At 36.6% G+C, this 27,979-nt stretch overlaps 3 protein-coding genes and 2 long non-coding RNA genes across 6 annotated transcripts; 3 read left to right on the top strand and 2 right to left on the bottom strand.

Annotated features, from left to right (window-relative positions):
* The first annotated feature begins 1,072 nt into the window (after positions 1 to 1,072).
* LOC125607295 lies at positions 1,073 to 3,770 on the top strand. Its single transcript, XR_007338462.1, has 3 exons — positions 1,073 to 2,198; positions 2,515 to 2,570; positions 3,137 to 3,770. It is a non-coding gene; the product is annotated as an uncharacterized LOC125607295 (long non-coding RNA).
* A 5,468-nt stretch (positions 3,771 to 9,238) lies between these two features.
* On the bottom strand, positions 9,239 to 10,021 carry LOC106408865. Its single transcript, XM_013849555.1, has one exon. The coding sequence runs from the start codon at positions 10,019 to 10,021 to the stop codon at positions 9,239 to 9,241; it is 783 nt and encodes a 260-aa protein (XP_013705009.1).
* Positions 10,022 to 11,539: 1,518 nt separating this feature from the next.
* Positions 11,540 to 14,565, bottom strand: LOC106411406. The gene is made up of 5 exons (XM_013852163.3): positions 13,739 to 14,565; positions 12,989 to 13,426; positions 12,692 to 12,907; positions 12,160 to 12,560; positions 11,540 to 12,085 (listed from the first exon to the last, which is right to left on the bottom strand). Exons 2-4 carry the CDS (start codon positions 13,149 to 13,151, stop codon positions 12,295 to 12,297), a joined length of 645 nt encoding a protein of 214 aa, XP_013707617.1. The 5' UTR covers positions 13,152 to 13,426; positions 13,739 to 14,565; the 3' UTR covers positions 11,540 to 12,085; positions 12,160 to 12,294.
* A 4,602-nt stretch (positions 14,566 to 19,167) lies between these two features.
* LOC106411407 (14 kDa proline-rich protein DC2.15) lies at positions 19,168 to 20,112 on the top strand. Its single transcript, XM_013852165.3, has one exon. It carries the CDS (start codon positions 19,477 to 19,479, stop codon positions 19,888 to 19,890), a length of 414 nt encoding a protein of 137 aa, XP_013707619.1. The 5' UTR covers positions 19,168 to 19,476; the 3' UTR covers positions 19,891 to 20,112.
* Positions 20,113 to 20,751: 639 nt separating this feature from the next.
* On the top strand, positions 20,752 to 25,683 carry LOC106411408. Of its 2 annotated transcripts, XR_007338461.1 has the most exons (7): positions 20,752 to 22,892; positions 23,000 to 23,940; positions 24,014 to 24,467; positions 24,577 to 24,781; positions 25,013 to 25,104; positions 25,213 to 25,318; positions 25,391 to 25,683. It is a non-coding gene; the product is annotated as an uncharacterized LOC106411408 (long non-coding RNA). The 2 variants fall into 2 exon arrangements; XR_007338460.1 differs by having other exon boundaries at positions 20,762 to 23,940.
* Positions 25,684 to 27,979: the final 2,296 nt, after the last annotated feature.

Raw genomic sequence — 27,979 nt, 5'->3', positions numbered from 1 at the left:
AAGGGTTTAGGCTTTAGGTGTTAGTGTTTAGGGTTAGGGTTTATTGTTTCCGGGATTAGGTTTTCGGAATTTTGTTCTCGGTTTAGGGTGTGGGGTTTTGGGTTTACCGTATTTCTTTTACGGTTTCGTTCGAAGGATTTCCACTTATGTCTTAAGTGATGATTATCTACGTTTATTTTTTTCCTTGTGTATGCAAACATTTGCATTTTCTTAGCCAGCTAATGAGGCTACGTGCCCAAGAAAGACAACAGAGTTTTTTAACTATTGTTCATTTGGGTTTAGGAGTAGTTGGATTTGGGTAAAGGGTTTATCAGTCATTAGGGTAATCCATGTACACCGTAAACCCTGATAAGTGATGATTTGCAACGTTTTGGTTTTCCTTTTATTTCCAAAACATTTCGTAGCAGGCTAATAATGGAACCTGACCAGGAAAGAAAAGTCAAATCTTTTTAATATTGTTCATTTCGGTAAATAACTAATATGATTTGGTTTAGGGTTTACAATACCATAACACGGTTTTGTTGTCTCAAAATAAGGAGATTAGGGTATTACACGTTCGCAGTTTAGGGATTACAAAGGAATAAATCTGATAAGATGACTATGAATGTCACGATAAGAGCAATGATTTGGTGTAGCTGTTACTGAACTACTACAAGAATTATACATATTAAACTTCGTAAATTATTAGTGAAAAGGAACATCTTATTTATAATGGCAAAGCGTTTATCCATATCCCCGACATATCCGAGATGGCCAAATCTCCAGTATATTTTACATAAGTAGCAACGTATATAACCATCTTCATCCTCCTACTTCCTCCAAACAGTTCACCCTTCGCATGGAGTTCCTTTTCTAATTATGGATACCGCTTATATAGGATTTTTGCAGGTGGCCTTGTTGTGTCCTAGGCCATGGCACCTACTGCAGGATACCCTTCTACGAACCATTCTAGTCTGCAGCATAATGTGTGAAACTTAATGACCTACTTTATTGAAAACATATTATAGTTGTTTCACAAAGTAAGGGGAGTGATGTAAACTGCAAACTTACGCGGCTCTCTCCTCTGGAGAAGTAACGAAGCTTCTTCGGCCTTCCTGGAGGGCGTCTTGTAGCAGGTGGGGACAATCGCATGTCGGTGATAACTTGGGGCAAATCAGTATTCGATGTATCCGTTATAGGGACTATAGTTCCTTGATAGGCAAGCCTGAGTAAACTAACGTTATATTCTTTGGCAACGAGAGTATCGACGTTTATCTTTGCTTTAAGTGCTGCAGAAATGGCGTGGGAGCATGGAATAGATAGCATTTGAAACTCGCAGCAACTACACGTCAGAGTTTCTAGATTGACAATGAAACTCTGCCCTCCCTTCTTACGTATTTCAAACTGATTTGAGCCAATTTGTGTTACCTCATATCCGCATGTTGCCTCGAAGGTGGTTGTTACGATTTCCAGGATGCGTGGTGTGAGGATATTGTCATTGTTGTTGGCAGATTCCCGTCTTGTGGCACACCACATCGTTAGCTTCCCACAAATGAATTCGATGAGAGGGATGATCGGATACTGTAACGACCCGATCCCAGTCTCGGAACTTGTTAGCCAGCTAAAGTCCAAGCACTACCTAAGGACCCAAGATATTTGCCTATAAATACCTACCTCTACATTGATTTCTCCTTTTGCAACAAGAAAATAAAACTCAGAAGTTAGAGAGAAGAAGAAATGAGAGAGAGAGAGAGAGAGAGTGAGAGAAAGAAAGATAGAAACCAATGCATGTTGCCACCAGAGATCGCCGGAACCACCACACGCCAGGACATCGTCAAGCTCGTCATCACCATCAACCGCAGCTTAGAATCGCCGGAAACCGCCGCCTCTTAAGCTTTGTTTTCGTCCGTTCAGTAAATCGGATATATCTCCCTAACCGTTGAGAATCTCGTGCATGCAAGACCATCATCGTGTTCCTCTCGTCGAGACGAGTCCGTAGACACCGACCACGCCGTAATCGGAGCTCAGACGAAGCCGTACGCGCCTCCAAAAGTTACGCCGACTGCGCGCGTTTCTTCCACGCGCCGCCGCCGGATATCGCCTCCGCCGTCTTCCGCCACCGTCCTCCGCCGCATCTCCGTCGCTGCCAGAAGTCGCCTCCGCCGCAGCTCCGCCGCCGCCGGGAATCGCCTCCGCCGTTGCCGCCGGCGAACTTTCCGGTAAGACGCCGCCGCCCTCCGCCGTCGCGGCCGGTGACCGACACCGGTGACTCGCCGGTGACTCGGTCAACTCGGCCGAGTCAACTCAGCGAGTCAAGTCGGTTGACTCGGTAAACCGGTTGGTTGACTGGTTTGACCGGTTTAAATTGATTTCGGTTTGGTTAGGGTAAACCGGCCGGTTATGTCAAATCGATTTCTGGTCAAGGGTTGACCGGATTGACCTTTGACCAGCGAGTTGACTTTTTCGCAAACCTTGACCAGTCCCGTTTTTAACCGTTCGAAAGGCGTCTGACTCAGAATTTCGATCTGATTTCAGATATGGAGTCTATTTGAGCAGCTGGAGTTCATAAACACTACTTTTCTATTGCTAAGGTGAGGGTCTATTCCCGAACTCCTCTTACACGGCTTAGGACCTCGAATAAATATAACTTATTTCTAATGTGTTCCGTCTGCTTGAAATCGAGTCTGTCATTGCTTGTTTAGTTATTAGGTTCTTTGCATAAACCGGAACTAGGGGGCTAGAGGATTCAACATTGATTGTTTCACTTAAATGTAAAATCTTAGCTAGGATTGTTTTTGTGTGGAGACGGATACAGAGACGGACTTCTGTATGCCGGATTGTATGAGGTTATGGCCAACTTTAGTCGACCGGTTGAGCTGTAGCCTGGAAGTGTCGATAAATCGTCCACGGGCGGTGTCCGAGCACTATCTCGAGTTGTGTTATGTTTTTGGCCTGTTAGTGGGCGGCGAGTGTGCACCTCGCTAGGACCATTGTTTGTTGCTTGGGTACTTTAGGTACCGTGTTTGACATGCATTAGAATTAATTTATATTTATTCGGAGTGCTATGTCCGGGTCCATGGACTTCGGGGTAGCATCCCCCATACCTCATTGGGCGATTCACCTATCGCTCACCCCCCTCACTCTTCCCCTTTTTCAGGTGAGACAAATAAGTATGTGATATTTGGACGGACTTGGTGCTACTGGACTTTTCCTACAGATTTTTATTTGGGTTTTGGGTGAGCGTTATTGAGTTTATGGGCTTTTATATTATGGGATATTGTTGGTGGCCCGTCGTCCTTAGTGAGAAGGAGACGGATGTCACATTGTTGTATGATGACGCGTCGGGGGTGACACGCTGTCCTCCAGATAGGAGGTGACGGGTGTCGCAATTTTGGTATCAGAGCCAGGTTCCATCCCGGTTCCGTCCGGGATGGCGGTCAGGGGATTCGGTTTCCATCGGTTTTCAATGTTCTTTAAAAAAAAAAAAAAATATATATATTTATATATTTGGAAAATTCTTTTAGCACCATTCTGTCCAGTGATTACTAACTCAAATGTCTCTTTCTATGACGATGAGTAAAAACATCGTCATTCGTCCTTCGACTAACAGGGTTCTCGCCAGATGTTCAGCAGTTGGGCGATGTTTAAGTTCGTCAGTTTTCTCGGGAGTTATCAGTTTCTTCGGTCATGATTTCGAGGTTATCCAGGAGTGGATATGTGACGTTTCTGCCACCAGCCCACTTCAAGCAATCGTTCCACGAGTTTTGTTACTGGAGATTATGTGGTGTGTGGTATGAGCCATTGGTTGGCATGTGTACGAGTATATTGACTATTTTGGAGGTATATTTGTTTTGTGAACTCGTGGAGATCGCTTTTGAATTGGGGTGCAGCAGCTTGCGTTGTGTAGATGTTGGAGTTACACTTTGGTATGTTTACCAATTTTGGCAGTGTTGATCTTTTCAGAGATGTGTCAGTTTGGACAACTGACATAGGACATTGGAAGCTATTTATATTCATCGCAGTATACCAGTTATGCTTGGAGGACCTATTTGTCCGGAGACTCGTCAGAGGTGGAGCTACGTTTTTACGATGTCATGCTTAGGATGGATTTGCTATCACGACATCGAGTAGTGTTGGATTGCCTGAAGGCACGAGTTCATATTTCTGGAGCAGATGGAATTTTTATTGCATGCATGCTACATACTGAGGGGTTATGGAATATAAGAACATAGAGATTTTTGGCTACCATTTCGATGGTTAAGGATGATGGACAGCATGAGCTACAGGATCTTCCGGTTATTGTAGGATATGAGGATATAATTGTGACCTTTGGAACGGCCACAACAAGACACATGAGACGCTTTTGTGATTTGTTTGGAGCAAACATCACTGGTTTCACGAGTTTCTTATCATCTGTCACGAGCAGGGATGACTGAGTGGAGAAAGCAATTGGAGGAACTCTTTGATAAGGGATTTATCAGATGAAGTATTTCACCATGGAGAGCATCATTGTTGTTGTAAAGAAGAAAGGTGGGAGTTAAGAGATTAATGGAGGTTCATCGTTTTCGAAGTTTATCTTGGCATCAGGATACCATCAGATTGCTATAGCTGAGGAGTATGTATGGAATGCAGATTTCCGTTATGGATATTATGAGTTTGTAGTGATACCATTTGGGTTGACAAAGGCACCGTTGCATTCATGAAGAAATAATGACGTTTTCGTGAACATTTGGATAGGTGTGCGATTGTATTCATCAACGAAATGCTGATTTATTTTGGAGTAGAAATGAGATTTGTGAGCATTTAGAAGATTGTGTTGGATAAGCTTAGAGAGAATCAGTTGTTCGCTAAGTTGAGGAATTGTAGCTTTTGGCAGAGGAATGTCGGATTTTTGAGTAACATGGTTTTGAAAGCAGAATTTTGATAGGTCCAAAGAAGATTAATAGCGTTTCGGGGAGATCGAAACCTAAGAGCACTACAGAAATCTGTCGTTCTTTTTGGGTTAACAGTGTACTACTAGAAGTTCATCAAGGGTTTCACCGTTATAGTAATGTTGAAGATACATTCTACATGTAAAGACGTTAAGTGTGGTTGGATAGATTTTTGTTCGAGGAGTTTCACGAAATAGAAGTACAACTAGTGAAGACACCAGTTTTGGTTCTACCGTGGCTGAGGCTTATTCTGATGCGCCATATACTGGCTTGGATTTAAATTGAGGTAAGAAGATTAAGTCATTCATATGCATCACGCCAGAGAGGTTGTAGTGGTAATTGCGTTATAGTTTTGGAGATCGTAATTGTACGAGAAGGAAGTCCAGATTCTATGGGATCATTAGAGTCTGACATTTATCTACACGTTAAAAATTGCAATTTGGCAGTGCAGTCGGAATGAGTTTGTAGCAGGCTATAGTTTGGATATCGCATGCCATCTGGTAAGGACAACCAGGTGACAAATGTCTTGGGTAGGCATATGAGCGACGTATTTGGAACAAAGGAAGATCAGGAGTTTACTGGGACAGTTGCTAGTCTCAAATTGTGTGTCGTATTGTCAAGGGAAAGACATATGGCCTTGAGGATTGAAGCATGCAGTTTTGCTATGGAGGATACGCCATGCGCAGGTTAGCCTTATGGTTTTGGTTGAATAGATCGAGATTGGGAATATTGGATATCATACAGCTTGGAGCAGGATGCACCTATATCGAAACCGAGTTTGTATGTTGGACGATAAGCTGCTAAGAAAAGGGATCTTACAGCAAACACATCACTCGTGTTACTCTACCCATCAGAACTATCAAGGAGTTCAAAGATATAAAGCGTTACTATCATTTGCCTATTATGAAAAAGATTGTAGCTACATTGCGTCTATGTCAGATGGTTATGGCAGAGGATCAGTTATCGATCATGTTATTTTGAGCTTGCTTTTGCTGAAGTGGAAAAGGAAATGAGACATGGTGATTATGGATATCGTTACTGAATTTTTTTTAATCACCGTATGTGGAAAGGATGCCACATGGGTAGTCATGGATAGACTTACCAAGTCAGTTCATTTCCTAAATAATTTAGAAGGCAGAGAGAGCTGATTAGTTGGCGCAGATTTATATTAGCATGATTTTGAGGTTGCATGGAGCTCTTGTCAGCATTGTCTCGGATTGGGATTCAAAGTTCACCTCTACATTTTGGAGTCATTCAGAAGGCGTTTGGGACAAGGATCTATATGAATACAACTTATTATCAGCATACAAATGGTCAGTCAGAAAGGACTACTCAGAACTTAAAAGGATATGTTTAGGGATTGCGTCTTCAAATGGGATGGAAGTTCTGAAATCATCGACCTCTAATAGAGTTTGCCTAAGATCGACAATTATCATTCAAGCATTGAGATGGACCGTACGAGGCTGTTTATGGTAGGCCTTATCGTATACCACTTTGTTGGACCAAAGTGGGGGAGCGACATGAGTTAAAATTATTAATGGTTTAAGAGACGGTAGAGCAAATGGATATGCTCAAAGATTGGCTTTGTAAAACCCATAGCCGTCAGAGGAGTTATGCAGCTAACCGCTGTAAGGAATTGAAGCTACATATGGGCGATGTAGTAAACCCGAAAATGAGAAAATTTCAGAGAGGATCAAAAACTTAGAAGCTAAAGCAGCTTAAACCATGGTACATGAGATTGTATCCTTCGAAGGAGCGGATTGGAGCAGTTGCTTGCAGCTGATTTATTAGCAGTGTGTCAGATTACTACAATGTGGTTCATGTGTCAGCGTTGAGAAAAGCTAAAGGAAAATCAGAGTTATTTTGCAGCCGACGTCAAATCACCGCAGGAAGATTGTACTCGCCTTGTCAGCTAATGTAGAATTTGGATCATCAAGCGGAAGCATTTCAGAGATTGACGACTGTGTTTGTCAGAATGTGTTAAGAGTGAGATGAAACCTGAGAAACCGATCATATTGATTATTCAGAAGTTCGTTTCAAGGATGTTGGAAAATTAACGAACGACTCGAATTCGGGGACGAATTCCTTATTAGTAGGGGAGAATTGTAACGACCCGATCCCAGTCTCGGAACTTGTTAGCCAGCTAAAGTCCAAGCACTACCTAAGGACCCAAGATATTTGCCTATAAATACCTACCTCTACATTGATTTCTCCTTTTGCAACAAGAAAATAAAACTCAGAAGTTAGAGAGAAGAAGAAATGAGAGAGAGAGAGAGAGAGAGTGAGAGAAAGAAAGATAGAAACCAATGCATGTTGCCACCAGAGATCGCCGGAACCACCACACGCCAGGACATCGTCAAGCTCGTAATCACCATCAACCGCAGCTTAGAATCGCCGGAAACCGCCGCCTCTTAAGCTTTGTTTTCGTCCGTTCAGTAAATCGGATATATCTCCCTAACCGTTGAGAATCTCGTGCATGCAAGACCATCATCGTGTTCCTCTCGTCGAGACGAGTCCGTAGACACCGACCACGCCGTAATCGGAGCTCAGACGAAGCCGTACGCGCCTCCAAAAGTTACGCCGACTGCGCGCGTTTCTTCCACGCGCCGCCGCCGGATATCGCCTCCGCCGTCTTCCGCCACCGTCCTCCGCCGCATCTCCGTCGCTGCCAGAAGTCGCCTCCGCCGCAGCTCCGCCGCCGCCGGGAATCGCCTCCGCCGTTGCCGCCGGCGAACTTTCCGGTAAGACGCCGCCGCCCTCCGCCGTCGCGGCCGGTGACCGACACCGGTGACTCGCCGGTGACTCGGTCAACTCGGCCGAGTCAACTCAGCGAGTCAAGTCGGTTGACTCGGTAAACCGGTTGGTTGACTGGTTTGACCGGTTTAAATTGATTTCGGTTTGGTTAGGGTAAACCGGCCGGTTATGTCAAATCGATTTCTGGTCAAGGGTTGACCGGATTGACCTTTGACCAGCGAGTTGACTTTTTCGCAAACCTTGACCAGTCCCGTTTTTAACCGTTCGAAAGGCGTCTGACTCAGAATTTCGATCTGATTTCAGATATGGAGTCTATTTGAGCAGCTGGAGTTCATAAACACTACTTTTCTATTGCTAAGGTGAGGGTCTATTCCCGAACTCCTCTTACACGGCTTAGGACCTCGAATAAATATAACTTATTTCTAATGTGTTCCGTCTGCTTGAAATCGAGTCTGTCATTGCTTGTTTAGTTATTAGGTTCTTTGCATAAACCGGAACTAGGGGGCTAGAGGATTCAACATTGATTGTTTCACTTAAATGTAAAATCTTAGCTAGGATTGTTTTTGTGTGGAGACGGATACAGAGACGGACTTCTGTATGCCGGATTGTATGAGGTTATGGCCAACTTTAGTCGACCGGTTGAGCTGTAGCCTGGAAGTGTCGATAAATCGTCCACGGGCGGTGTCCGAGCACTATCTCGAGTTGTGTTATGTTTTTGGCCTGTTAGTGGGCGGCGAGTGTGCACCTCGCTAGGACCATTGTTTGTTGCTTGGGTACTTTAGGTACCGTGTTTGACATGCATTAGAATTAATTTATATTTATTCGGAGTGCTATGTCCGGGTCCATGGACTTCGGGGTAGCATCCCCCATACCTCATTGGGCGATTCACCTATCGCTCACCCCCCTCACTCTTCCCCTTTTTCAGGTGAGACAAATAAGTATGTGATATTTGGACGGACTTGGTGCTACTGGACTTTTCCTACAGATTTTTATTTGGGTTTTGGGTGAGCGTTATTGAGTTTATGGGCTTTTATATTATGGGATATTGTTGGTGGCCCGTCGTCCTTAGTGAGAAGGAGACGGATGTCACATTGTTGTATGATGACGCGTCGGGGGTGACACGCTGTCCTCCAGATAGGAGGTGACGGGTGTCGCAGATACTCTCTCGCTTCACGCAGCACCGAATTCCAAGATTCAGCCAAATTACTTGTCATAATATTGTAGCTTTTGCCTGGGAAGTGTGCTCGCGCCCAATGTTCAACTCCAATCTCAAGCAGATACGCTGCACATGCTGGATCCATTACTTTTATTTCGTTGAACGTAGAGTAGAAGTCTTGGAGCTTAAACGCCCTTGCTGCTTTTGCTACTAGGTACCCGAGGTGTCGTCCTTTAAAGTTGTACCTAATGTTCCTCTTCAAATGTACGATGAATACACAATGGCCAGCACTTGGAAATACTTGCTCAGGCAAACATAATCATAGCTGGTTAGACCATTAAGTGGAGACCATTACTTTCTCGTTTATATCTAACAATTAATTAATGTAAGCAAAAACGTTTAAATCCAGCTAAGGGATTTACATTACCTCGTTCATCCCTTTGTAAATCGAAGGATGCCTATCCGATACAATCACCAATTGAGGGTCATCAGGCACAAATGATGCTAGATGTTGGAAAAACCATTCCCAGGACACGTCATTTTCGCTGTCAACTATTGCAAACGCCAGTGGGAAAATCTGATAATTACCATCTTGTGCGGATGCGGTAAGCAAACACCCTGCATATTTCCCCTTCAAGTGAGTTCCATCGACAACGATCACCTTTCTCAATGCTTCATAACCCTTGATTGAAGCACCCAGAGCAAGGAACATGTATTTGAAAAGATTTTCACCATCCTGTGAACGCTCAGTGTGGAGATCAGCTATGGTACCTGGATTAGCTAATACGAGGTTGTGCAAATATGCGGGGAGTTGCATATACGAATCGGTGCACTTTCCTTGACAATTATCAATGGCAAGATCGTGTGACTTCCACGCCTTCCAGTAGGAAATGGAAACATCATGGTCTCCTCTCATCATCTTTCGAATTTCCCTTGGCTTTGGTCCGGCCCCAATCCCACAATATTTGGTTTTCATCAGCTCTCCAATCACTGAAGCCGTTGCTTGGGTTTGGTAACCTCCCCGCACGTTAACACTACATGTATGATTGTTGATAATACTCCTAATCTCGAACAATTCTGAATCTTTAAGCCGTACAGCATAGAGACGCCACGGACACAGGTTCCCACAACACTTTAAGACCATCATGCTCGGATCAGATTTGCCACTTTTATATTTGAACTTGTTCACTATTGCGTACATGGCCACTTTTATATTTGAACTTGTTCACTTTTATATTTGAACTTGTTCACTATTGCGTACATGGCCATGTTCACTATTGTTCACTATTGCGTACATGGCCATAAGTTGCTCAAAATCACCTGTATAATGTATCAAGTCCATAAGTTAGTTCAGAATATTAAGCATTGTATACTCTCGACCCTCTATCGTTTCATAACTCTTTCAATCATATTTTTAAGTTAATTCCTTTACCTTACTTACTCCCTTGCAAAAAATGTTAACTTCCCGTTACTTAAGGCGCATAATATAATACTAGATTTTGACCCGCACACCCGTGCGGGTGTATTTTCTAAAAAAAATATGATGTTATTTGATTTTTATGTTACTATTTAGGGTTGAGAAAAAAACTCGAATTCGAAGAATTGAACCGATTCCAATCCGAATAAGTAGTGCTAAATCCGAACCGGAATTGATTAAATATCTAATTTATTCAAAATTTTGGTATTTGAAGAACTGAAATATAATCCGATCTGAACCGAAGTATTTTGGGTATCAAAAATAGATTTATATACTTATATATATTAATTATTTTTAGATTTAATATATATAAAAATATCCAGAATATATATGATACATTTAAGTTCACTTAAATGCTTGAAAATATATACAAATAATCAAACGTAAATATCTAATAGTTAAAATATACTCAAAATTCCAAAAATACTTAAATAATTATTAATTATCTATCCAAATATTTAAACCAAACCTATTTAAATTGGTTATCCAAATACGAACCAAATCCTCAAAGATCTGAAATGAATACGAAATCCCAAAAAGACATGAAAACGAACCCGAACGCTCACCCCTAATCACTATTATATATATCCTATATGTGTCATCATAGGTTACAAAATATGTGTTATCATATAATTAATCGTATTTTATGAGTACCATCAAATAAGTTTTCTTATAATTAATAATATTTTATACGTACAATCATATAAATAATCACATATATTATATTTTAAAATTTAATGTGAAATATAAAAACCATAATTTAAGTTGGTGTTTGAAATTGGGCTTTGTGTTGTATTTTTCTTATATATATTGAAAACATTTTTATAATAGTTATTGGAAAATATGTTAGTAAAAATCAAATTTTGAATATATATATATATTTTTTTTTGAATGAATTTTTGATATAAATCAATTTTAAATTATTATTTTGATTTGAATATATATACCAAGTAACATAAACTCATTACTTTTTAGTATAATGTAATGGACTTCCAATTTTTTTAGTAGCATAAGTCCATTATTTTTTTCCTAACTTACTGTTATCCATGTTTCCAAAAAGTATTATTTTTTTAACTACTATCCATATTTCCAAACAATCTCAATGTGTACTTCAACTTTAATAATATAGATATTAAACAAATCATTGATATATTATTTTTACAACATATGTGTTATCAACGTGCGTTTTTGTGCCTAAGAATTTAGATTGACATTGAGTGTTAAGGCAATAAATATAAGTTGTGGACAACATTTTTATCATATTATAACTTTTGAGACATTCCATTACAACATCAGTTCGAAAAGCACCATAACATTAAGATCCTAACCACTTGGGTTCGGTCAAGCCCGCCCCTTACATAATCTCATTGGGTCCAAAAGACATGATCCAAAGTTGATTATTTTCCAAAATACTAAACCCAGCCTGGTTAAGCAAAAGTTTAACCACCCAAAAACCAACCTCTGTGATTAAACTTTATATTAACCGGCTAACAAAAACCCACAACCCCCGTTAAAAACTATTTTAGCATCCGTTTCCTTAGTAATTATACATTAGTGAATCTTCTATAGAGATTCAGGCGAAGCACCCACCTTCTGGCTAGCTCCCTTCAGACGAAGTCTCGGTCACCTTGATTGCTTCGGCCTTGCCCCCTGTTCCCTCCGAGGGTCCACATGCAAGAGTGAGAGTCAAACCAGGTCCGTCCATCAGGTGGGACGCATCAGTTGGTATCTTCTCAGCAGGCTCGACTGGTGGAACTTCGACTTCAACCGGTGCAACACCTACGTTGTCTGAAACATTGTCAATAATGTGTTCAAATGTTAGATAAACTATTTTATGTAAATATCTGTTTTTAATTTACTACCTCCACTTTCTTCACTTAACTCCATCCCCTTTTCCACGAGTTGAGCTTCTGTGACAGCAGTTGATCCCGCGGAAGAGATTCCCTCGATGTCAGCAGGTCCACTCTCGCCTGCCCTTTCACCATCAGATCCGATCTTCAGTTCAACAAAAGTGTTGACGGGCTGAGTTGAACTTCCACCGGAAGTCCGATGTTGTCAACGCTGTCTGCTGCAGTAGAGTTTGATGCCTCTTCGATGAGCCCATTCCAGAAGTCTGTGTCGCTACTCTCAAAACTTCCATTCATCTGATTGTTGTAAAATTCGGGGTAGTTAATCAAGTCAATCCCCACATCCCACATCACAGGTGGAGCCCCCGTAGCACTCATAGCGGTTAGAGATGGAGGTTGGTTTGAATGACTGGTTTCTGCATTAACAATTAAATGAAAATTGTTACCAAAGACATTTGAAATTTATATGTAAACCGTAAACTACGAATTTAGGTTAGAGTTATAGTCTTGAGACATTACAATATTGTTAATCAAAAGTTTAAAGTACCTGGATCAGCTCTACCGTTAGCTGGTGGGATTGTTTGGAGAGGTTGAACATCCAGCATGTCCTCATCATCATCAAGATTTATAATTTCCATTTCTTGATTACTATCAGCGTGGTTCATCTCCAGTGCTATGCGGTGGAAGATTAGCATATCCTGTTTCCCAAATATCTCGTTCAACACCGCTACACTGGTTGGAATGCGATGTCCATGCACCAAGCCTGCAAAAAAATATAATACAATGTTATACAAAGAAATTTAACCAGACAGTAGATTTAGAAGTTCTTAAAGTAACAACTTACTATCATAACGTGCCTTCGCAGCTGCATCCTCAGTGCCGTCAACAACGTAGCGATTTGGTCCGACTGAGAATTCGGACAGAAGAATACACTGGGACTCAGCTACCGGCCTTGCACCCATAGTCACCATCAAGTTCACATCTGTCAGCGGTGGCCTTCGGGACATTACAGTAATCAGTCGGCCGTTGTAGACAGTATCATCGGCGGTGCGGGCCCACTTGGGAATATCATCCAATCAGGCAGCCCCTATGTCAGCACGAGGGGAGTTGTCTCGTGGAGCAGATACTGTTCTCTCAGAGTGGCTTCGACGGTCTCGTAAGTCTCAGAAGAATCCATGTACAACGTGAAACCGTAATCCGAAGCCTTCAGCACAAAGAACCATTGCTGTTGTCGGTTTTTCTTCCAATCACCATGCCAAACACGAAACACACGACCCATATCCTGTTTTTATATACAAAAATCATCAACAATCAGCAAGAATCGTAATAAATACTATCATTTATTGCCCGACAAAAATAATGGAAGACAAACAGATTTCTTGTTATAAATTAATAAGAGTCAAATGATTAGGGTATCGAACCTAAGTGACCTAAATTCTTACAAATATCTAATAGACGCTAATTAGACTCAAGCTATAACGCTAACTCTGACAAAGATCGAAACTACTTCAGACTAAAAATTAATGGAACACATACTGATTCCTTGTTATAAATCAACGACATTCGAATAATTAGGGTTTCGAAGATAACTGACCTCAGATGAGAGATCTTGGAATGTTTAGCTTTTTCGGTTGGAGAAAGACTTCCGTGACTGAGATTTCATAGAACCGGTTTCTTTCTTTTATAGACGCTCAGAAAAATTAGAGAGAGACAATATAATCACTACACAATTCTCGTATGTAGAGGCGGCAAATCTTTTGATGGATTTGGTTTCCTGTAACGCCGAATGCGTCAGAGATGTTGTGGTGCGGGATTGTCTCTCAGAAGCCACTGTTAGGAAATCATTTACCGAGGCAATATAATTATATCTTATCTAAATATTGTTTAAGATCTCCGTAAATCTTTCTAAATATCCGCTGTCAGACTTACCCTAGACCCTAAACGAATGAAGTCGAATCGGTAAGGTTACTCTGGTCTTTTCTCAGCATTACTCATGCGCACGTTGGCCAGTTTAAGTTTTGTGGACTTATACCCAATTTCCACTTCTTCTTATGTTTTCCACCTAATTCACTCTTTAAATATCATAAATATTATAATTTTATATTGTGTATATAAGTCAAAATTAATTCTAAATAATATTTATGTTTTAATATTATAGATCGCCACTACTCACATATAATAACTATTATAATAGTGAACTGATATTAAAATAACTTCCACATAAAAGATTTGTGTACAGAATTGGTAAATGCTTTTGAGACACAAGTACACAATCTGTCAATTGGATAAATCATTTATCATCTACATGACACGTGTACAATGATTTACGTAAGGAAACCTCAAAATATGTTTCTCATTTTCTCATCTTATTTTGAATTGTTTTGTGATGGGCAAACGAGGATTAGCAATATCTCTATCACGTAACCTGAATAATGTGTTAAATGATGGAAATTGAGAATCACTATGGAATTGATAATAAAGATTTCTTCGACTGATTCTGCGGTTAGAAATTGGTGAGTTAGCGGGATACTTATAACTGGTTAACTACCAAATGCATCAGCCGTTAAATAATTAACAATATTTAAATTTTATATAATTATAAAAATATCAAAAATATAATATTATAATAAATATAAAAATTATATTTAGAAAGTTATAGTTTAAAATTTTAAAAAATTATAGAAAATATTTTTATTTTAAAATTTTGTAATATTAATTAAAATATAATAGATATATTGTAGTATTTTATAATTCCAATTTAAAATTTTATTGAATATTTTTAATTTTGTATTTATATTGTTTTAAAAAAACAAAAACTTATGGGAAAATTACATGTTTACCATTTTCATGGTACCACTTTTCATTTTTACCACCACTAATGAGACATTTTCAAAAATATTTTCTTCATTAAGTAGCAAAAGACTATTATGCCCTTGTTATTTATATATATAATAAATCATTATTTAAATTAAAAAAAAAATAAAAAAAAAATTAAAAAAGTAAAAAAATAAAAAAAAAATTTATGTTTTTGAATTATACTTTTTCAAATTCAAACTTTTTTATAAATTTTATTTTTGAATTAGTTTTTTCGAATTTTTTTTTATTTTTTTTCAAATTTCTTTTTGAATAACGAAAATTATGTTTAAAACTATTTTAAAAAAAAATTTATATATTTTTTAAGTATTTATATATTTATTATAATCATAAATTTCACATTCCAAAAACTCTACCCAACCCTCAAGTTTAAACCCTAAGTCTAGATTAGTTAACCCTAAGGGTATAATTGTATTTTACGCTTCATTAAAAGTGAGGGTAAAAGTGGTTAGTGTAAACATGAAAAGTGGTATTATGAATGTGGTATTTGTGGCAATTTCCCAAAACTTATCGTCCCACAACCGCCCGCAACCGGAGACGCTAACTGGAACAAGCTTTTGAATTTATGAGGTTTAAAGCAGTTTGAAACGGTTTAGAGCGGTTTGAAACGGTTTAGAGCGGCTTGGGTGATTGTTGCAAAACACCAACAACCACTACCAACCGCAAAAGCTGTGTCTGAAGGTGGTAGCGAGAAAACCAGTCATACCTTAAGTTCTTTGAAAAAGCATTAACATATGGGGGTTGAAATACAGATTAACAAAATTGACGGTTTGGGTCAGAATACAGAATTGGCTCTGGGTTTCATATTTTTTAAGAAATATCCTTGTCTAAAAAGCTCCGGTGTAGAATAATCTGCGCTCTCTTGAAAGTACAAGATGAGTCTTATACAGAGAATAATATATACAAGTACAATGTTTTATTTATTTCTTAAAATATTATATGAGGATAATAACTAAGGCTTATCTTTACATAGATAAAGTGTTTTACTAACTCCTTTCCAAGTGATATCACTCTAAATAGTAACTTTTACTCTTTCAAATAAGAAGTTCAGCTGTAGTAATTAGGGAGCGAATCCACAAGGAGCTAGAACACCAAATAGATCCTAATCAACAGTGATTAAGCTAGATAAATTATTAGAATAGTAAATAAGCAGGGCGAACAAGGTAGTTGTTATTCCTAGAACTCGACTTCTTATGAGAAAGTACTCTAGTTTTCGCTGTTGAATCAATCCTATTGACTAAGTCCAATATCTTAGATGTCGCTTGTTGATATGGATGATCGATGCTATGGTAAGAGCGTCAATCGATGTTCTCTCCGAAAGCCTTTAGCGAGTTGATTGATAGGTTCACTAGTATTGTCTAAATCAGATGTCGCTTATTTCTAAACAATCCTAGCTCGAGAGAATCTATTCTGGTGTAGAACCTACCGTCGTAGTTGTCCACTATCCTAAGTTCAAGGTTCTAGTTAGCTACTCTAGAACACAAGAATTAATAACAATTCTTTGAAGGATATTTATCACCTTAGCAATTCTATATTTTGGACTAAAATCATACAAAAAAGTTGGATCCGATAGGAATGTTTATGTTTTAATAAGATATAAGCTATTTTAGTATATTTGAATATTTTATATATATATATATATATATATATATATGTATATATAATTATTCTATTTTTGTTTATTAAATATGAAATTGTATAAGACATTATTTAATTAACTTGTAGGTAGTTCAAATTTTTTGTTATGAATTTTTGATAAAATTTCTTTAATTTATTTATTTAATTGTATGATATATTTTGGTAAATTTTTAATTATAAAATTTATTTGATATCAATTTATTATATTTTTCTATACAGTATTTAATATAATATGAAATTTTATTTAAATTCAAAAGAATTTAAGTTTATATATAAAATACAAATAAAATAATCCACTACTTTAATTGATTTGATATTGGCTGAAATTATTTGGTAGTATCTTACATGCAAAAATAAGTAATACTTATTTTGATTTTTCATAAATTATTTGAATGTTTTATTCGATTATAATAATTTCCATTGTTTGGACACAAGATAAATCATTATGCTGTTTTTGTTAACACTAGGTAACACTACATCATCATATAATTTTTAACTTTATCACATACGATGATCAACTATCTGAACATACATGATACTGATGAATAGCTCCACATATAAGAATTTCACGATGAAGCTCTTACCGTAACACTTGAATCGACGAACGGTTATGCATATCCAACATCTACGAAAGACTGGCTCTCTCTGCAGCAGAATACCAAAATGAACGGATCCACCTACAGTAGGTCTAGATCCTCAGATAAGCTTCGTATCCTATAAACTGCAACAAAATGCATAGCGTAGGATTCGAACTCTAGACCTGGGTGTAGAAGCCTTAACCAATAAGCTAAGATTGTTCGACCTTTTAATAAAAAATAATATACTATTATTTTCATAATTACTTTATAATAAAAACTATATTTAATTTAAAATACTCCAAAAAATTTGGATTCAATTGAATGTTTATGTTTTAATAAAAATAGATATCTCTTAATAGGTCGAAACATCTCTCGATATGTCTTTTTGTACACAACTTCATTCAATAATATAAAAAGACCTATGACCAAGTGAACCCATGATTGGGCTTAATACATAAACTTATCCCAAGGAGGCCTTAGCTAACGCATCGGCTTCTCCGTTGAGTTTGCGATGAACATGACAAAAAGAGGTTTTAACGAAAGCAGAGGAGATTTCATGGATGTCACGCACTATTCCATGAATTTCTTTAACTTGCAACTCTCGATTAATTTTTCTAATGAGCAATAGGTTGTCGAAGGACATTTGATATTTGGAATTCTCTAGGGTCACTGCCTTGATGATGGCGAGTCGCATTACTAAAGCTTCCACCATGAGAGGAAAGTTTATGAAGGTTTAAGTGCTCGATCCTTGGAGAGGATGGCTGAAACCTATTGCCATGAAGATCTAAGCGAGGCCAGCCTGCTTCGATTGTTTGTTTCAAGCCGCGTCGGTTTTGCATGTTGTCTCTGTTTCTGCGATCATCGATGTTCGTCTGGTCTTTGTCAGGTCTGGTAAGTATTGATTCATTTTTGGTTTGTGCTCTTGTGCTACAATCCATTCCTTCGCTAACATCAGTGCTCTTGTTGCTACATCAGCAGGACCGATTAGACGACTTTGTTTCGAAGATCAAGAGTTTTGTTCCATCCAGATTAACCAGCATACCTAAGGAAGGATGCTGCTAGAAATTTCTGTTGGTGGGAGACATAGCTTATATCTGAAGTGGACTATGGCTTTCTTAAAATCATTCTCTATAGCTAGGTGAACTACTTGATTGAAGGGAATTATTTTTCACACCTGAACCACAAATAGGCAAGTAACGAAAATATGCACTGAGGTTTCCTTATCTTGACATCTAAGGGATTATATCTCTCAATATGTCAGAACGTTCACTTTATTGGATAATATACCTAGGTTTCAGAGCAAATGACTTGAAATTTTGGCGTACATTAAATACTGCAGTTGTGTTGATTAAAAACTACTACCGTAACCTTTAAGGATAAGCTCGTGAAAAATAATTTTATCCTAATTGAGAGAACCTTAGAGCACCTCAATGAAAGGTTCTTTTCTATCATGGTGCTAATATATATATATATATATATATATATATATATATATATATATATATATATATATATATTTATTTAATTCCAGGTTTTTCTAACTTTTATAAATTTTCAATTAAATATTAATATTTATATATACTTATATATATATATATATATGCATTTTTAGAGCTTCGAGAGTAAAAACCCCCATTGGGTGCTCTTATAAAACTCCAAAAATTGACCTTCAAAAATCCATCTGTCGATTGCCAGATCAATGTTCTATGGACCCACCCATGGTTTCAATATTGGGCCTCAATATATTAACATAATCGAACAAAATCTAATGTGAATTCAGTACACACCAAACTAATAACAACACAAATTTGATTTATATATGTTGATCATTCGTTATAAAAATCGATGCTATAGTTCTCCGTGTTTATTATTCTCCATATTATGATTATAGCTAAGTTTACTGATTAATGATCACTACTTATCCAGTAAAATTGTATGAAACTTTTGCTACAAAAAATAATTATGTGCAATCATTTTGTATTTACGAACAGTTATTTGCAAAATAAATAAATTAAAGACGTTATAATAAAACACAACCTCTTTTTATCTGTAATCTACAAGAAGTATAAACTGAAGATTTAGAACTTCACGAATATTCTAATAAAAATCACCATATTAGGTCATACAATATCTTGGCCCATCCTTCGAACTATTATAAAAGCCATCTCGAACCCTCCATTTTCTCCTCATTCCAATTCACACACACCAAAGTCCCTTTGGAAGCAAAAAGAGGAATTTAACAATGAGTTCAAGAACCACAAGCTCTTTAGCCATTTTCTTGATTCTCAACATCCTCTTCTTCACAACAATCTCAGCCTGCGGTAACTGCGGTTGCCCTTCTCCCAAGCCAAAACCTAACCCTGAACCTAAACCAACCCCAAGCCCTAGCCCTGCCACAGCCAAATGCCCTAGAGACGCCCTTAAGCTTGGAGTCTGCGCCAACGTTCTCAACGGTCTACTCAACGTTACCCTTGGCCAACCACCGGTCGAGCCATGTTGCACGCTTATAAAAGGACTGGCTGATCTTGAGGCTGCTGCTTGTCTTTGCACCGCGCTCAAGGCTAATATCCTTGGGAACAACTTGAACATCCCGATATCTCTCAGTCTGCTGCTCAATGTTTGTAGCAAAAAGGTTCCCCCTGGCTTCCAATGCTAATCAAGATTCTTATCATATACAACCATCACACTTCATGTAACATACATATCGTCTTGGTTTCTAGTGTTTTGTGTGCGTGTGTGTTTATTTATGTATGTGTGTATGTGATTCCTACAACTCTAAAGTTCACAGTTATTTTTATTTTGGTTTCTTATACGGTCAATTGTGGTGGTGTTGTATCATTTCTTGTTGTATGAATTAATAAATCTTCTGTTTTAATAACTCTTTTTTTCTATCTTCCAGCTAGACAACATGAATAAAATATTTATGATTTACGTCCAGGCGAAATACATGAAAATAACAATTTATAAGTAAGATAGAGATGGAAATGACTGCCACATATCAGATGTCGAAGATAACTTGCTCAAAGATAAGGCCACTTGGCCATATATGGATTTGGTGTCAAGACTCGTGTGGGCGCTGAATATATGGGATCTTAGCCAAAATTCTTCGTATATAAGAACTAGGATAGATCCGCTCTACGGACGGGATATAATTTACTTGTGATCTAAGTTTTTTTTTTGTATGATTTTTGGGTTTGGGTTTGTGTTTTAGGTTTGCATTTTCAAAAGATCTATAAAATAATGATTTTTGTCATTTAAAATTTTTTAAGTAAGGCAGGCTATTATATTCATTTTACTTAATGTTTGATGTTCTTTTATTTTTCTAACTTCTTTTTGTTTCTAACTTGTTTTTGTTTTTAATTTGTTCATCAGATATATTTTAAGACATTATAATATTTTAGTTATTATCTTTCTTTTTGTAATATTTTTTATAAAGAGAACATATTTTATATCATCTTCGTATATATCTTAACTAAAATTCTTTATATTTTATTTTTTTATTAGTCTTTATACAGATTTTAAGTTTGTATTAGCATGACATGATTTTCAAGATTGGAATGGTATACATTTTCTTAAATGTTTGATTGACTTTTTACAAAAAGAAAGATAATAAGTTGTTTTTGTTTTTAATTTGTTCATCAGATATATTTTAAGACATTATAATATTTTAGTTATTATCTTTCTTTTTGTAATATTTTTTATAATGAGAACATATTTTATATCATCTTCGTATATATCTTAACTAAAATTCTTTATATTTTATTTTTTTATTAGTCTTTATACAGATTTTAAGTTTGTATTAGCATGACATGATTTTCAAGATTGGAATGGTATACATTTTCTTAAATGTTTGATTGACTTTTTATATATATATATATATATAGTAAGTAAATTTGAGTTTTATTGTTGTGATTAGGTTTAACACTCAAAACATTGATTATTTTATATTTTGTATATATTGAATGTACATGTATTTTTATTTATTTTACATATTTTATTTTAAAATTACTAATTTAAATGAAAATATAATTCACTATAATAGGAAATTATTTTTTTTTTTAAAAAGAATCAAAACATAATATTAATTATCAATATTTAAATAAACATATGACTGAATATTTTGCCAAATTTATTTTTAAAATTCAGTTCTAAATTTATGGGATTGTGTTCATTCCAGTATATCATATGATTCTTTTGAGATTGGTGCATGTAATTGAAAACCAAGGAAACTATAATTAGCTAATGTGCAGCATCAAAAGAGAATATATTCATGTGCATCTCTAATTAGCTATACTTAAAACACACTCTGTCTTCTTGTTGATAAAACCATAGACTGATATGAATAAATGAAAACCCTTATAGACTGATTCTCAATTGCTGATTGAGGCATTTTCCTAGTTTTTTTCTGTAGTTCCTTTGGTCTCTTTTTGTCTTTCTCTAGATTTTCTCTCGCTTAATCTCATCCTCACCATTTCTGAACCACTTGCCCTCTCTTCCTCTCAAGCCTCTTTGCTGTTTCTCTCAGCTATATCTCCTTCACTTGGACAACAATTATATAATAAGATTATTAATTATGTGCGAAAATATTATTTTAAATTGATGTCAAATGTTCTGCTAGATTAAAAAATTGATCAAAAACAAATTCTGGATTATTAAATATTCTATTAATAAATTTGGTTTAAACCTATAATATGATGAAAATGTGGAATATTTAATAAACTTTTACAAATTGTAGTGTTAATTTTTTAGACAAATTCTATTGATGAAATTTTCATCAGGAAAATGAAGGATTCAGCTTTATTAATAGTGTAACATTATTTTTAATATTTTTTATTAGATCTAATTGTTTATAACTAAATAAGAGGTGTGGTTGGACGAATTTCTTTTCAAATGTGTCAATGCTCTGATTGCTTTTATTAGGTTAGCAGGTGCCATTTGTCGAGAAGATATGTTATAGGAAATGTGTTACGTCGTGTGAGTTTTAACTAATACTCCCTCTGTTTCTTATAGATCCATTTTTTAGAAAAATAATTTGTTTCAAAAATATACATTTTTTACATTTTCAAGACATTAATTAATGAAAAATTGTACTTTTCAAAAAATACAATTGTGTTTAATAAAATCTCATTGGTTAAAAGTTATTGGGAATAGTTAATTAAGAAAAACAATGTAATGGAAAATACAATTTTAAATGTTTTCTTATAAGTGTGAAAAAACTATAACATGGATCTTTTAGGAACGGAGGGAGTATTGTTTTAATGATTTGTAATTGTATCATATATTTCACGTAAGGTAATTTATTCTGAAAGACTTTCCTCTAGGCTCCCATTTTCCATTTTCCATGAACTCATACACCAAATACCCCATATGCAGGACATGAAGAAACCTGTGAGGATTTCCTGAGCAACATTAGGGGTGTGATCAAGTGTATATTTTGTACCAGACATCGTTATGTACGAATGAATTCAACCACCATATTTCTCGTGTGATTCCCTTCTTTCTTTCATTTCTGCTTGCTTCCTTCTAGTTCTGCCATCATCTGCGCTTTCACACTTGATTCCATTGTAGCTCTACACTTGGCCTTCTCCATCTTTGGAAAAGCCAGGACTGCCGCTTCAGCACTCCTAAGTTCCTCAAATCTCCGAGGTTCTTACACAGGTTATGCTAATTTTTCAAGAGAAACATGGGAGTCATAAAGTTTTAGACGGAGCAAGCTGAGCTTACTCATCATCAACTATATCTGCTGACATCTATATTTCTAACAGCCCTTTTGTATTAAGTGCTTCTCTGGACGCTGAGCTGTACATGTCCATGGTTTGCCTGAGTTCAAGCCTTCATCTTCTCATCTCAGCTTCAATATTTCTCTGGCAATGACTGGTGTTTATTTGCGGTGAAAACCTTCTTGCCAATGCGAATGGTCATCACGCTAATGTCTGGTAAGAGTCCGTGTTTTCAACTTCGTTGGTTATGGCGACGCTCATCAAGTATAACTTCAGGGAAGATTTTCTGATAATCAAGAAATAAACAAATGGATCCCACTTAAACTGAATGTTTGGATTAAAAGCTTGATAATGAATTTACAAATAAAGTGAAACAGAATCAACAGTGCATTTGTTTTAATCATCAAATGAGTTAAATGAGAACCAGTCCATTGGCATGCTATTACAGTTCTGCTCATTTGATGATTTTTGTTGCATCATCTTTGCCATTCTGCTACACTTTATTTACATATACAAATTCAAAACTCTTCAACACTGTACTATTTTTTTTTTATTATGGGTTTGCAAGGTATTAGACGCGTGATGCATGTTGGCCAATTATTGTTAAATCCTTCTTAAAAAGCTATCTTTACTTTTCTATCGAGGAAAGAATAATGTTTGCCAAGGAAACAGAACCTAAGTTCAGATGCTTTTGTAATGTCTTTGATGCTTTGTCTAAACATCCAAGATGGCCAAGAGCTTGAAAGTGGTAATTAGAGACCTTACCATGTTTACTTGCATTAGAAGGTAAAGCTTATATTATTATTTTCCAAGTATTAATTAATATGATTTCGTATTGGGAGCAAACTTTATACCAGAATTAGATGTGGTATGTCAAGGTGCAACGAAAATGAACAGCGTATATGCTTAGACAGCCCCAGACCCAGTCCCATTACTTTGGAAGATCTATTCCCTAACTTCAGATCCTAAAGCAATGGATACATCAGGTATGCTTCCGCTTATGTCTATTCAATCAGAGAATCATATGGCTAAAGGATTCATATTTATGAATCACTAAAGGGAAATATTCTAACAAAGGCTACTACTATGGCGATTCGTTGCTGGAGACTTCGAGTTCTGTTTCTGGGTCTCATGGAGCTCAATCTAGGAAATTTTTTTCCTCTCGGATCAATTCCCCCAACTTAAAGGAATCTTCATCATCAGAGAAAGACACTGGTATCACTACCGGTAAAGAGATCAACGGCTCAGACGAGAAATAGACAGTTGGCTCAGACAAGAGACGATCGACGGTTAACAAGAAGATGATAAGCAGAACAGAGAGCTGGAGTCTGTTCGAGTTCAAGAGTGCTCCTTTGTACGGTGTAACTTCGATCTGTGGAAGACCACCGGAGATGGAATATGATGTCTCCATGATATCCAGATTCCTCCAATCTACAAAGATTTCTTTAATAGATGGTTGTTTCAGTCCTCAATCAACCGCTCATTCATTTGGTGTCTACGACGGCCATGGCGGGTAAAAAAAAATCAACCAATCACCTCCGTAAATATATCCGACCATTCAAAGTCTCTGAATTTTGATTGGAATTTTTGGGTTGTGTTGTGTATGTAATGAACTATTGCAGAGAGCAGTGAGGCTAGAAATAAGTACATTAACAAGAGAGTGTTGACTTTGGAGTCCATACGTCTACAGATCAGAAACTAATACATGGACTTTACCAGTACATATATTTCAGGGAAGATTTTGATTAAATATATGGATCTTAATATGTGTCGTCTTGAGAATCAAGTCCAACTATGTCGACATCATGCGCTCTTCTCTTCGCTCAGGTATGTTCTTTGTAGACTTTACAAGCTGTGTTTGCGTTTGCAAATCTTGACTTTTGGTTGATTTTGATTAAATATATGGATATATGTGTCGCCTTGAGAATCATATATTATTACGACGAAGTGGAGAAATGCAGATATATTAGTGTTCAAAACGGATCATTGGTGGACTGCGAGAAAACTATTTGTAGGTTTGTGGTTGGTTCCCTGACCATAATTGGATTGTTACTGCAGACTTCAAACAAAGAGGAACAATGAGAATGAAGATAAACATAGAGAATGCTTAGACGAGCTATGAAGATTATTGTGAAATGAAGAGAGATGAGGTTAGACATTCACTCCCCTGCATTTCAAATTTGTCGCACATACATAGAGAAAAAAAAAATATCTTGAAAAAATATTATCTAAGTATTAATTGCGGTTCTTTCATCGAGGGAGGAGACTGGAGAACCAGAGTGAAATGTCAGGAGACACTGCCTGATTTTGGAGCCTCTTTGGTTTCATCGGAGACGTGGGAACATTGTTTCTACATTATTGCAGGTGTGTTTTTCATAATGTTACTCCACAGAATTAATCACTCTTTAGAAAGGCTAAAGTATCAAAGGCAAACAGGTTACAAAGGGACATGTAGAATTGTGTTTTTTTTCTTTCAAAGGAGAACCTCAAGAGAAGAAGATGATACACTTACGAAGATATCTTGCTGAATATGCAACTTCAGTAAAAAAAGAAGTGAGTGGCATCACCATCATCTGTGGAAAGAAATAATGTCCAAATTGTTTACCAATAGAAATTTTATGTTTCTGAAAAATATTAAATTTTGAGATTCAAACCTAATATAAGTATGGTTGTATACTACGAAATTGAATCTAAAATTCAAAGGTATATAAGTTGAATAGTATGTTATATGTGATCATGCTAATTTTGTAACTATTAATGCATTTAATTCATGAACGGTAAACGTTAACAAGTGTATTAGAGAAATGCTCAATGGATGATGATGTAATACTAGATGTTATCATATGTTTATTATTATTCAAGACCCATGATCGTCTGCATTACTAGATGTTATCTGTGTATAATTATAATATTAAAAATTTGAATGATGTATAATTGTAATTTTTGGTATTACAATTTCAAGATTATTTGTAATTTAAATGAACTATAAATTTTGAATATTCAATTAAATTTATGATACGTTAAATATATTTTTTAGTTACTAACCTGCCCGTAGGGCAGGCCAAACCCTAACCAAAAATAAATATAAAAATATAGAGCGTAAACTGTAAAGAACATAAACTAGAGGTATTAAGGTGTTTCCCCATATTTTCTTTATTTCACCTTTTTTTTGAATATTTGTAAAATTATTCAAAGAAAACTAACTTTTGTACATCAAATTTATCTGTTTAAGTCTTACTGACTTTTACATGAAAACTCAGAAATATCAAAATGTCTGAAAAAACAGAGCTTACTCCCTTGAAGCAAACCAGCATTGCAACAAAGCTTTATAATTTTTGTAGCCTGTAGCTGATACTGTCATACACCAGTTACAGATCTTCCTGTCAATCATCTTAACCAACGAGGTGGGGTTCATAGGCTGGCGCCATGACGTCCATCATTTCAACCAAGGCCTGCAGGGTATACCGCAGCAAAAATGTGGACTTCATGTCCAGTGTTGTGTCCATTGGTAATTAGCTCACGCCAATCTGTAGTAAAAGAATAAAACTGCATAAAATAGAATAGATGAATCAATGGAGTTCCAATCACAAATCTCTCTATGATTTTCTCTCCTAAGAATACAATGGTGGCTGAAAAACTCTGTAGAAAAACTCTGTAAAAACTGTGTAAAAACTCTCTCTTGCCTCCTAACACTTAGGCAAGTATATAACTATTAGGTTAAAAACTCGTCAGGGGTAATCTTGTAAATTGGTGAAGTCTTGGGTTTAAAGTCGGCTGAAACCAAGTCGCGCTTCCGTGTCTCGACATTGATCGATGGTACTGGATGTATATCGATCGATCATAATCTTCAATCGTCGAGGCTTCTCTTCGGTATCGATCGACGGCACTGGATGTGCATCAATCGATTGTTTCTTCTTCGTATCGACCTTTTATGGTCAGCTCGGATGAAATCTCTTTTAAAATTCTAAATGCTCCATAATCATCACTTTACTCCAAGATACTTCTGAACCTGAAAACATACCTAATAGGATATAATATATAGTATATAGATAGTAAAATACTTATATCCCATGGGTAAAAATAGGTCAAATCCATGATATATCAGTTAGCCGCGGAGAAAAAAGGGAAGCACTACAAATCGGGTACATAACTCGCCACTGTACTTCTTCCGAATATCTTTCGGAAAAACCTTAGATTACTCGCAGAAAGAAGAAGAACATGAAATCGGGTACGCAACCCCCACGACTGTACTTCTTCTTGATAACTTTCGGAGAAACAAAGTTGATTTCTTAAAAATCATTCGAAACCTAAAAACGGTTGACGGAGACGAAACAAAGCAAAACGGGAGATCTTTTCCCTCACTGCTAAAACGTTTTCTGAAACCTAAGGTTTCATAAAATACTTAAGAGTCGCTTCCATGGTAACATAAATCGTCGAATTCGAGCTTATTACGGAAAAAATTACTCAGAACTTCCTCGGATCAATCCTGCAGAAAACGAGAAAATTTCTGATTAAGTTGAGTGGCAAGAAATCAAGCTCGTCACAGCCAAAGTTTATGGTACTTGAACCCAGAAAATAAAGTTGCAGAAGAGCCGCAAAACATTACTTTTCCGAAAAAGGGCTCTTCCACAGCCGAACCCGAAAACATGTTTACGAAACAGCTTTCGTAAAATTAAACTCATATTAATTAGTTTTGCAGAATAATTTTCTTAAAATTAAGCTTGACAACATTTTACGAGACAGCTTTCATCAATCCGAACTCGAAAACATCTTTACGAAACAGATTTCAAATTAAACTCATAATAGTTTTGCGGAATAACTTTCGTAAAATTAAGCTTGACAACATTTTACGAGACTTCTTTCGTCAATCTGAACTCGATAACATTTTACGAAACATTATTCGTAAAATTAAACCAGGACCATTTTTTACACAGCTTTCGTAAAATTAAACTCAAAAATGTTTTACGGAACATCATTTGCAAAGTGAAAAGAGTCAATATTTTACAATGAGACTTTCGTAAAAAA

The sequence above is a fragment of the Brassica napus genome, chromosome A3 (genome assembly GCF_020379485.1).
Source record: "Brassica napus cultivar Da-Ae chromosome A3, Da-Ae, whole genome shotgun sequence".
NCBI classification, from domain to species: Eukaryota; Viridiplantae; Streptophyta; class Magnoliopsida; order Brassicales; family Brassicaceae; genus Brassica; species Brassica napus.
The sequence above is the reverse complement of the archived record's forward strand: the minus strand, read 5'-3'. Positions and strand labels throughout refer to the sequence as shown.

Bases quoted from the DNA above. Each gene is read 5' to 3' on its own strand.
- LOC106411406 (XM_013852163.3), bottom strand. From the start codon at position 13,151: ATGTCCCGAAGGCCACCGCTGACAGATGTGAACTTGATGGTGACTATG. The intron at 12,908-12,988 runs GTAAGTTGTTAC...ATTTTTTTGCAG, and splicing joins TGCGAAGGCACGTTATGATA to GCTTGGTGCATGGACATCGC. The intron at 12,561-12,691 runs GTACTTTAAACT...TTGTTAATGCAG, and splicing joins TAACGGTAGAGCTGATCCAG to AAACCAGTCATTCAAACCAA.
- LOC106408865 (XM_013849555.1), bottom strand. From the start codon at position 10,021: ATGTACGCAATAGTGAACAAGTTCAAATATAAAAGTGGCAAATCTGAT.
- LOC106411407 (XM_013852165.3), top strand. From the start codon at position 19,477: ATGAGTTCAAGAACCACAAGCTCTTTAGCCATTTTCTTGATTCTCAAC.